A 12,088-nucleotide genomic window follows, 5' to 3' on the forward strand; every position below is an offset into this window, starting at 1 on the left:
TCAAACCTTTCTACTGCTAAGTACACTAAACATTTACCTGAAGTCCAACAGCTCTTGACCTCTATTCCTGTCTCTAGGAGAGACTACATCAGGTGAGCTTCATGTCTTTTGCTACCAGTTAAACAATATACAGACAGATACATTCTTGATTGTTCAGTAGAATTAGAAACTGCTGTCATACTCCTTTCTATATGTAAAAAGGTCTGTAGTTGTCATCTCTGTTGTTGTCAATATAAACAAGAGTCATATAGGCAGGAAAACAGAAGGCCAGAACACAAAAGGAACTGGGATTCACATAGGAAAGCAACTCCTGATCCAAAATACCTAAGTAAGGGAGGAAATCAAATGAACCAAAGCAAGATGAACCATATGGCTATTTAATCATGGTTAACAAGCTAATTAATTAGGAGGAGACTTTTTTTTTACTTATTGACTGAGCTTCTGAGGTCAACAATGCTGCATTTCTTGGTCTGAAAACCAAATGTGATGCTTTCTAAGCAATAAAAAAATCTGCCTGGAATCGGGAACAGTTTATGCAGCAGGGTCTAGACTCAGTGTGATTTGAAGAAGAAGGTGAGAAAAGGCAGCAGAAAACCTAAAGGAGTTGCAGGTAAGTGCTTAATGAATATGCAGACATCTCTCTACAAATGCCTCTAGGCCAGCCAGCCTGCTGGGAGAACATGACCATCACCAAGGGCCTGATCAGTACCAGGAAGGTCAGAGCCAGGAAGGAGGGAAATGCAGGGCATGAGAAGTGGTAACATGCATACGGTTCACAGCTTGAAGAGGGAAGAGACTGTTCTGAGAGGGTATAAAATAAGAGACAGGAGGTGTAAAATGAAAAAAGCTTAGTCAAATGAAGAGCATCCCTGAGAACTCCAGCAGAAGCTGTGAGGAGCATGATTCCCTTTTCCTCCTGCTACTTGTATTACTGCACATACACGAGACATTTCTCAACCCAATACCAGCATCCTGGATGGCAGACATCAGAACAAACAGTCTGTAGGCTTGCTGGGGATGCTTGTGATGCTGAGGGTGAGAACTAGATAGACCAGGATGTTCCCAGGAAGGAAATATGGTAGGCAGCAGCATTGGTTGGGGTTTCTTGCAATGATATAGCAGATCATGTTTTAAAGAAGCAAGCAAAACAATCTTGCCTTTCCAGGGAAAACCCAGCAAGCATGTGGCTGTCCTGCATAAAGCTTTAAGGGCTGTCACAAAACTAGAATAAAGAAACCACATTCTCAAAGAGTCAATGCTGCTGCATTTCCAAAATGTTACAGCTAGGGCAGTGACACATCCATTGGGTTTGGACAGCATGGGAGAGCAGGTTGGCCCAGGACTGAGGGCCAGCAATGGGCTGCAAAGGAGCAAAGCAATTAAGGCAACAGGCAGAACAGGTGTTTGCAACAGCCATGCCAGGCATTTATCAAAGCCAAAATTCAGACTGCTCCTGTAACTCGTGCCAGGAATTCAAAGCACCTGGACTTTAGAACTTCACCTGTGGGTTTGGAAGGACAAGCAATGACTGCTAGTACCAAGAGACTTATTTGCTTAAGGCAACTCTTTTGGCAATTCCAGCATACTCAGTTCTGGTAGTCTGAAGAGTACAAAAACACCTGCTGCCAAAGGCAGTACTGCAGGTTGCTGTACTTGAGGGCAAAGGGACAAGACCAAGAATGGCACGAAAAGGAAGGGTGTGAGGAAATCAGAAGTACCCACTAGTAGTCAGAGGATGTCAAGACATCAAGGGACTCCACTGGCTGGACTCAGGAGGCAGCCATCTAATGGTTTTTAATAGTTTTCATGCCAAGCAACAAGTCATGGGGGAACATTAGTCATGATTCAGGGAACTATAAATCTATCATTTGAGCTATAAACTGTACTTGGAAAACCAGGGGTAGGGATGATTGCAAATAACTCATTTATGTGAGCAAATTTATCTGTAAGCACACAAAGGACCACCTGCACACAGAAGCAAAATCCCTATCACGCTGATATTCGGCAAGTTTCTCCTACACATTTCAGCTATGAACTCAACAATTTCAGAGCGCAGAAACTTCAAATCTCTAGGCAGGTCATACTTCCCCTGCTGCATTCACTCATTATTTCTCCGACTTCTGAGTTTAAAGAGCCAACTTCACTCTATATCCTGCCATATCTAGGATGACTGAAAGAAGTCTGTAAAGACCACCCAATATAAACACTCTTCAATGGAAACAAGGGTTTAAAGTGTGCCAGTCTGATCTCCATTAATAGTAAGTATCTGGCAAACTTGAAACTTCTATACATGGGGTCTGTAAAAGCAACATTCAGCCTAAGATAGGTTATCTCTGACCAATAACCACAGCTGTCAGCCACAACCAAAAAAAACCCACATGGTCACTCTTGACTCTTTAGTCAACTTCCCTTTTACTTAAAAAGGTACTTCCTTTATTAGTCATGGGAGAATGCCCCCACAGAAAGGTAGCTGGCCAAAAGACCTTTTGAAATGCTATTATGTGTATGCAGCTAGGCAATTTTGCACAAGATTGCCTCTTCTCTCATTGGTGGGGCAGTTCTGAAATATGACATGGTGACACAGTCAGAGCAAGAAAAACAGAAGCTGGAAAGGTGCTTGTATGTGAAGGTAGGGATTGCCTGAGGAAATGACAGAGTAAAGCACCAAGCCTAGAACATGGTTTCCTTACAGAAATCAGGATACAAAGTTTGGTAGAATACGTAATCAAAGATGTTCTTCAGCAGGCAGATTGTATAAGGGTGTCAGACACTCAGGGTAAAACATTTCTGCCACACTGGTTTTGTGCAGTTTTAAAGAAATTATGCCTGTGTCTCAATTTTCTTATCAGAGTGTCTGTATTTCCTTATAGTCTATAGTAAAGCAGACTATTTTCAGGAAAGGTAGGTTTCAAATTAGTATTTCTTTAAAAATTGAACATATGTAGGTAAGTCTCTCTTCAGGGAAATTTAACCTCTCCTACTAATATTTGCAACCTAGTCATTAGTCTTCTGTTAATGGTAACCAGATGTAATTTGTCAGTATTGTTTCTCTCCTTTATGTTTTTTTCCAACTTTCCAATTAAAAAGCATTAGCATACAAAACCCTGTTGTGGATGATAGACAAACTTAACATTGTTCACTCAGCACTTTCAGAGAAAGACACCTAGATTCCTGCTTTTAAATAGTTCAAGGTTTTTCAGTTGAATTGGTGACTTTGAATCTAACTACAATAAAGTAAGACTAGCATAAAAATTTAGAAAATAAAGAGACCTCAAAGTTTTGAGTTTCCTTTGCAAGCTGAAAGGCTTGAAAGCTACATTGTCAGATGACACGAGGCACACTTCTGACTTTCCAGTAGCAAATGCCCTATGGAAAGCACACAGTGTTAACACTCACAACAGAGTCATTAGAGCTGGCAACAGGAAGTTCCTTTTTCCCCCAGAGAAGCATTCTTTACCCTACAGCAATATTTACTGTTTGGCCGTGACCCCAGAGGGATGATGTGACATTAATGAAATTGGCAACATGACATCCTTTGAAGCGTGAATGTCTGACAGAGGCTGGTAAGGGGACAAAGGCAGCAGCAGCTCCAGTTCAGGATCTCCATCTCACTTGGGTTTTAGTAGGGTGAATTATTTAAAATGCAATATTCCAGCAGCTACACATAAAAAGTCTTATCCTAAAGGGCAAGTAAGCTTGATTAGGGAGCCTTTCACCCCCACATCAGCATCTCAACTGCATTTTTGTTTTGCACTGACACAGATATAAGCATATGGACTGCAGACAAGTAGGACATGCTGAGAAGTACAAGGGTAAGAGCAAGACTCCCTTCTCTAAGCTTAATGTTTGTCAAGTTCTGGCCCAATCCCTACTTTAAGGGAGTCCTTCCAACTTCCATTTGCTTGAGAAAGATTTTGGAATGCTTAAACCATGTTTAACTTTTGGGGCTCAAAAGCTTCTTACAGCTTTCATGTGCTAAAATGCAAATTTCTTTATGGTGACAAAATTACAATTTTTTTCCTTAAAATTAAAACTGAAAAGTGATCAATCTTCATATACAATTCAAGTTTGGTTCTGAAGAACTATTAGTTCCATAAAATGAACTTGATCCAATTACAGCTATTAGGCATTTCAATTAGGCATGCATTCAACATTTTATCTGCCTTTAACCAAAAGGCATCATCACTTCAATTTCCTACTTAGCTGCCATTTTACAAATTGCTGCAATTCCACCTGCCTTCTATTCAAAAAGAAGATTATAAATTCAAAGGCCAATTTGAATTTGGCTTTTAAGGGCAAATTTAAGGTTTTTAAGGCAGCTTCCAAGCTTCCTCCTTCTCCCCACTCTTAAACTAAGGATTTTCTGTATGAATAATTGTGTTTGACCTATTTATTTGCTGGCACAGTATTTTTTTCTTTCCTTTCACAAAAAAAAAAAAAAAGAAAAAAAAAGGAGACGAGGAGGAAGGAAATGGTAAAGTAGGCTCTGCCTAATAATTTTAAACCAAGCTCTACACAGGAAGGTAGATAATGACACTTACTCTTGTTTACAAAGAATTATTTCAGCTACATTCCCCTATGCCCAGAGGGTGACAGCTGAGCAACCATTTCACAGACCAGCAAAAATGCTTCCCTGTGTGTTTCCTGGAGGCATCAACACATATTTGTATTGCAAAGGAAAGCCTTCTTGCTAGCAAACCAACTTAAAAAGCCCTCCTGATCTGGACTGATGCCAGCCTTGGCTTCATAGGGACATACATTAAAAAAAAAAAAAAAAAAAGCAACTTTTGGAGACATTGTCTGTATCTGTCCCTGCAAAGGGGCAGGGAGTGCAACAGCCGGGGCACTTTGGGGCTGCCATGGAGGTTTCAGGCTGAAAGAGAAAGCATCTCTGTAATCCTAGGATGTTCTACAAAAGCTTTTCAACCAAGATTGTGCTGGAGGAGGAAACAGCACTGCCTTCCAAGGAAGTGTCTCCCATCAGTGAGGAAACCTGCAATGGAGAGCAGCTTCTTACCCATCACTGCCACCTCCACCCTCACCTGCCCCCACAGAAATTGCTGCCTGTGTGTGAGACAGAGGGGAGCATGCAGAGCCCTTCTACATGCCCCAAGCACATGCATCTGCTTTTGCATCCTTTCTACACAGCCATGACACGCCAAGCAGAGACAAACAAAGAAAATGTGTGAGTAAGGTTTTGCATTTGCTCAGATGGAAGACGTATGGTGAAGACAGCATTTACCCTGAGGATTACACATCTCCCTAATTTCTTTATTTAACTCTGTGAGACATTATTTTTATCTACACTTTCCATATGAAACAATTCAGGGTCACTATTGTAAAGTGCAGGTGAACTCAGTGGGAAGAAATGATGATGTCTAACTCCAGTTCAGAAGGCTGAATGATTTCTTTACTGTAACTATAATACATTATTATACTATATAAAGGAAGATACTAGAACTACATACTTACTTTTCTAACTACCGTATCTAACTAACTCACAACTTGTGACCTTCTCGCGAGAGTCTAGACACAGGTGGATTTGACTGGTCATCAGGCCCAAACAATTCTCACTAGAATCTAATCAAGTAATTACTTCAGGTAAACAAATCTCTAAACACATTCCACATAGGAAAAACAAGGAGTAGAAATAGAAATTGTTTTCTCTTTCTTTCTCTCTGTGCACTTCTATGAAAAATCTTGAGAGAGAAAGAATTGTGTTTGCCACAGGTCACCCTATAAAATATACTGTGTATTTATTTATTTTTCCTAGCATCAATATTTAAATACATAAAAGCAGAAACGGGGTATAATCCAGTTTGTATCCTTGATTTCTCCTCCTTGTATTTTTCCTTTATCAAATCCTACACCAGACCAGAGTCCCACTAACAGCAACAAATTGTCATCCACAGATTTCAAAGTGCTGTATAATTTTTATTTAATACTTAAATGCCAATATATTTGTTGTGCTGTATCTTACTGACAGTTGCTACAGCAGAAAGCACTCAGGGATCTGCAAGTTAATCAAACTGACAACAGTTCTAAGCAGACTTCTTTTTCTCTAGAAAAACATGGTTTCTAAGGCCTTATTGGACATGATGCTGTCCAACTTGAGGTGAAAACTTTGCTTAAGAAAATAAGACTCAACAGAGACTGAAGCATCTTTTAAGACCACTCTGGATGAGACAAGTCTGTAATTCAGTTTACTGTATGCTCTCCCCTAACTGTAGATTCAAGGGACAACTCAGATTCTCAGCATCATCTTTCATTTGTGCTGACTTCCAACAGGACTTGATCCAGCTTTTTATGTTGTTTTGGTTTGATTTTCTTGTAACATCACTGCCTACATCTAGGTGACTAAGTAAGCTACTTCCGCCAGAGCCGTGATCTGTGGCGCCCTCTTGGAACCCAAGTAATAAGATAGCTAAAAAATTTAATTGTGTCATTAACTCAGCACACTCTTTTCAACAGTGTCTCTAACGCGTGGCAGCCACCTTGAACTACATACCTGAGGTCTGGCTGGCAGTTTATTTCATTTGTGTAACAAGTCTACATAGAAAATACCAACTGTTTTATGCCTTTGACAGCTGTAAAACAGACTTAGGCAAGTCACTCACCAAAACAATATCAAGATATAATTTGCAGCTGTCTTGTAATTGAGTTGACAATTTGGTTATTACTAGAGGCTTTTTTACCTCTGAAAAGACCAGGCTTTTAGTACAGAATAAACCACTAACATTCAAAAACACCCTTCACCAAAACCATTCCATAAGAACTGCCTAGAAATGAGTAAACAGCACCCACTAAAAAAGAGGGTCACATGAATAAAGACACTAGTATTCCCAAAAGCAAATACTGATATTGGAAGATACAACAGCTAACCCTTAATAATATCAGCCTTCATGGATCAAGCAACCTGTTTGGTGTCCACATAACACAAGTAGTTCAGCAAAGCATCAATTTCAGAGACTAACAGTAACTATTTGACTTTTAAAGTCTTCTACAGCACTTGATCCCCGGAGCACTTAAATACAGAAACCAATAATCTGACATTGGATTTCTGTACTCTCTATTCGTAGAACACTCTCCTCAAATGCAGGCTATACTGAAAAATCATCAGTTTCTCTGACTCCAGTGTTTCTATTTTATAGCAATTCAGAACACGTCTGTCTGTGTCAGGCTTCTACACAAGACTTATTCACCAAGACTGGCTTAATTTATTACTGAAAAACAATCCTGAGTTACTGGTTTAATACAGGTTCACCTATAAATGAAAAAAAATCAGGTAGTCTAAAGTCACTACATTAATTCATCGTCTACTGCTGTCATGGTATAGAACTGCTCTCTAACTTGTGTTGGAATTAGACTCCTGTGGACATATGGAGGGCTACTGTAAAGCAGGAGGTACCCTGGTCTCTGTTGTGCCAAGTCATTCTAAAGATCTGTTCCTCAAGCTCAGCTATTCAAAGGGCATGTGATGGGCTGACACAGCTGCACAACTCACTGACCAGAGCACATCAAGATCATGTGCTATCCTTTAGAGGATACACAGGTTTTGAATAAATGCCTTCCAAGAGAAGACTGTTGCAAACTGAATATACCTTGAACACCTGGTCTAGAGGGATACAAAAGTATTTTTTTATAAAAAGATGACCAGGGATCAAATGGTGTTATATTAACTCACTCCAACTACAACCATTTCAAGAGAGGTAGACATTATCTTATTAAGGTTTTTATTTAGAGAAAAGGAAAGTTAGGCTGTCCAATGGGAGTAAGACATCAAATGCCAATAAGATTTAAATGCAAACTAGCTGAACCCCTTTCTTCTGTTCACCCACCAAAAAACCCCAACCCCACCAGCCAACTTCCCCATAAGAGATGACTTCCTTTATTTCTTTAGTTATTGAGAAAAACTGAGTGGCAGTGACAACTTAATGTAGAGTAGGAAGTAGTGATAATTTTAAAAGTCAGTCATGGCTCTTTTGACAAGTCATTAGCCTAAGATCATGAGCCATTATTTCCTGACACTGTGACTATCACTGACAGTCACAAGGGTATGGAAAACATTGCTCAAAAAACCCTCAATGTAAACCAATCCATTTTGTTATTGAAATGTTTGTATGTGGGAGCATATCACACCCCTAATCCTTCCTATCATAAAGGAACTAAACATTTGAGTATCAGTAACATTCTGCCCCGGCCCTGTCTCTTGGTCTGTGTTACTCGGAGTCCTCAAGTGTCCAGGAGTTCTTACCTTCACGCCATGGCCAACATCATCCAGCACCGTGTAGTCTATAGGTTTTCGAATATACCTTACAGGACGTTCCATGTTCGCTGGTGCTATAATTTTGTGAGTTCTTGATGTGTTCTTATTGGTCGTCAAAATGCCTATCTCTCTGCGAGCGACCTTTTCTTTATGGATGTCCACAGTCTAGATTAAAAACAAGAAAGTATGGGTTTCTTTAGGCATTTGCTGTTTTCTTTACAGAGCTACCTGCATGTTTAGGTTTCACTGTTAGACAAAGAGTCTGAACGAAGTAAATGCTGCTGGAAGGATGCCAGTTTATTGATGAAATGAGTTTAATCTACACAAATATTGTTAGAAAATTACACCTTAATGAAATAACCAATATTAATAATAAAATTACAATTATACGTTACTGCTTCGACACCCTAAAGACACTATGCAGATACAGTCCTCACAGATTAACCCTCAGTGTTCTTATGACTGACAGTGGTAATAAATAACTCCACAGCTGGGAAACCAGGACAGACAAGCTAAGCAATTTGCTCAGAGCCCCAGAGGGGACTAAGCTTGGGAAGTCTGTGTGGTAATTTCTTTCAGCAAAGCCATCAGAGCATATAAGAGTGAGAGTCTGCACAGGTAGGGACTAATTTCAGCACTGGGGCTAGTTTCAGTCATACTGTTCATAGCAGCTTTACTGAAAGAATAAAACAAAGCTTTGCAAGTAAAGGAATATAAAATACGTTGCATTTTATTCAGGAAAAAAAAAAGGAGATAAAGATCAGTCCAGCAGTCTGTGAAAAAACAAACTAAGCTTCCCGTAACAGACACATTCTTCTTCATGGAATATAATCACAGCTTATACCCTAGATGAAGAACAAGTGCAAATCAAGCATTGGATGCCATAGAAATCCCATTTCTAGGAAGCCTATTTCAAGATTCAGGGATTGAATGTACTGGTTTAAGTACCTACTAGAACCTCAGGATCACATTGCAGGAGATGGTATCTGACAAAAAAATGCCCCTTTGAGCAAAACCTCTCAAGCCACCACTTTATCCACTGAGGAAAATAAATCTTAGTCTATAAGCATCAATTCCTCCTAGAAAGGCTATCACAGGGAAAAAAAAATAGTGAAGGTTCATAAAGAAAGAAAAATCCTTGTCATCCTAAATCCTACTTCAGTTAGGTACATATCTAGAAATGGTTTAATCTAAAATGACTGTTGTGAAGCACAAGGTTTAGTTTAGTGAAGCAAAGTCAAAGATGAAGCACAAAATTAGCTGATATTTCCACTCCTATATGAGGCAAGATAAAAAAAGCAAGATTAGTATTCAGGAAATTAACATTTCTAGGAAAGCCAGCATTCAGCGGTCACTGTGAAATGTCTTCAGCTGAACTGTTGTTTTCATTAACTGGTGCATATGCTCAAATAATCTTAAAATTCTCCTGACTACACAAAGACATAAACATGCAAGACCCTTCCTTAACAGTTCTGATAGGCGGCATCGCAGACTACAAGCAGGAACACAGGTAGAGAAGCACCTAAAAACAGTGATACCAAGCAATCTTTTTTCGCAGCTTCAAGCTAAATAACAGACTACTTGAAACACTGCAAAAGGTTCTTATACTTTGAAAGCACACAGAAATAAGAAATAAAAATAATAGAAATAAGAGTTGTAATTTTCCAGAGCAATGCAAGACATTAAGTGTGCATGTCTGCATTAGCTTATTTGGAATAAATTAATTAAATATTCCAGTAAAACTTTGGAACAAGCTTTATTGCTCTAAATGCTCACGCTCTGAAAAATCCCTAAGGCAGGAATTTTAAAAATGCCTTTCCAAATGAGACAATCCTATACATCAAGTATTCACCTACATCAGTATCAGGTATCACCCACTGCACCCACATTTTCTCTGGCAGCCGATTCCACAGGTGATAGAATGAAGAATAAAGAATGAGATTGGTCTATTTTTTTCAAATGCAGCTATTATTTGTTCTATTCCTTTTAGAGACTGAAACATACATATTAGTTCTGCCTTTTCATTGTTTTCTTGATCTTGTTGAAAGAATTATGAGGGCTGTGCTACATGTTCATTTCTCTTCCAAATTTTCTGCACAACCTGAACCTTTCTGTTCAATAACAGCAGGTCTCAAACTATCTTACAAAACCCTTAAATAATAAGCAAACCTCCATATTTTGTAATACATGAGCACTGCATAGGAGAGAAAACCAATTTTCAAGTCCCCTGAACAACATAGCAATTTAGGAGGCTGAGAACGTCAATTTAAAAAACATACAAAAATGTTTCAAAGTAGGCTTCTCTAAAATACAACTAGGTCCCTAGAAATTAATCAATGCTTCTACTTCATCTTCACAAACCAAATCTGTTGTTACTAAGAAACTCATTTTTTTAGTCAATGGATGGACAAAGATGCATCTTTATACTAGCAGGTAGTCTGTGAAATTTGTGAAATTGACTTTTTCTCCCTGCAATGGACAATGAAAATTCCATAAATTACTGGAACAGAGGATAAGAAATTCCAGGAACAGATGCTGTACCATACATGCTTTGGAAATTGACTTAAGTAATATTGTAATAAATTGCTGTTCATGCAAATATCTCAAATAACAGGAAAACACTATATATTAATTTTATCAGACAGCTTATCCAAAATTAAGTATGGAGCAGTGATTTGTAAAGTCTTGGCATGATTTTCAGTGAGAAAAGAGTATCTGTACCACAGTGCAGGGCAAGCAACAGGGCACATATGTAAATCCTGAAAGGCATTCAGATATGCCTGTGCAAGAGACTAATTTGCTGTTCAAAGCAAACGAGACTTCAACTCCTACCACATCTGATGCACTGGAAAAGCAAGGCAGGATTTTACCCTGTGCAAAGCAAAGGCTCACAGCATATGCTTTGCCCACAGCAATAGGCTGCCCGTCAGAGCTACCAGACATCATCTTACTTCTTCAAGAAATTATTGGCTTTTTTTTTTTAGATCTGTATATTATTAAGTCTTATGTGAACATTATGCAAAACAAACCACACGATAATTGGTCATTCTTATGTTTTAATTTATATCTGCTTGATGTTCATCTGGAAGTTTATTGTTTAGTCATAGGCGATATTTTTCACTTTCAAAAGAGGAAAAACTCAACACACAAGCAATTTTTAGTAGGACAGCAAAGCTTTCCAGCCAGTCAACAGTTAAATTTCCAAGAAACACAAGCCAAATATACCAGGTAACAGCCAAAACAGACCATTCTCAAACCTCGGGTCACACTTGATATCTGCAGCTGTGAGTGTTCATTCTGATATGGTAATAAGACAGCTAAACAGTAGTTGGTTTATTATTTCATGCACAAAACCCAATTTCAGATATCAAAATGGAGAGGAGCAAAGTATGGCTACGTGGCATGGGTTAGCACAGGCTAACAAGAACCTGCAAGCAGTCAGACCAGATTCAGGTGTCTTTGACCTATGCTGAAACAAATACATAGCACAATTTAAAATTTGGGGAAAAGGGCAGAGAATTTCACTCCTAGACAACATAATCCAGTGAGACAGAGGCCAGCTTTATAATGATTTGGAGAAGAGGGAAAAGACAGTCGTTCCAGAAAGCACAATGTGTTTCCTTTGGGAAGCAAAGTTAAATGAACTCATCAAACAAACCCCTTTGCCATTTCAACTGAGCGCCAGGGACTAGGCCCGCTAATCCAGAAGCTTGGAGGCTGAATGAATTGTTAATTATTAGCTGCCTCCACTATTTCTCTTCTTTAAATCATATAAAATTTTAAAAACCAACAAACAGTTGAACAGCAGGATGTAGAGTTAAA

At 38.9% G+C, this 12,088-nt stretch overlaps 1 protein-coding gene across 10 annotated transcripts in view; it reads right to left on the minus strand.

Moving 5' to 3' along the window:
* Positions 1–12,088, minus strand: part of ABI1 (abl interactor 1) — a 77,365-nt gene that overhangs the window by 20,081 nt on the left and 45,196 nt on the right. For all 10 annotated transcript variants that reach the window (XM_068171983.1, XM_068171974.1, XM_068172011.1 and 7 more), the window contains exon 3: positions 8,255–8,431. In XM_068171983.1, coding sequence (XP_068028084.1) covers positions 8,255–8,431 — 177 coding nt within the window. The remainder of the gene's footprint in view (positions 1–8,254; positions 8,432–12,088) is intronic.

Source organism: Anomalospiza imberbis, chromosome 1 (assembly GCF_031753505.1).
Source record: "Anomalospiza imberbis isolate Cuckoo-Finch-1a 21T00152 chromosome 1, ASM3175350v1, whole genome shotgun sequence".
Taxonomy (NCBI): Eukaryota; Metazoa; Chordata; class Aves; order Passeriformes; family Viduidae; genus Anomalospiza; species Anomalospiza imberbis.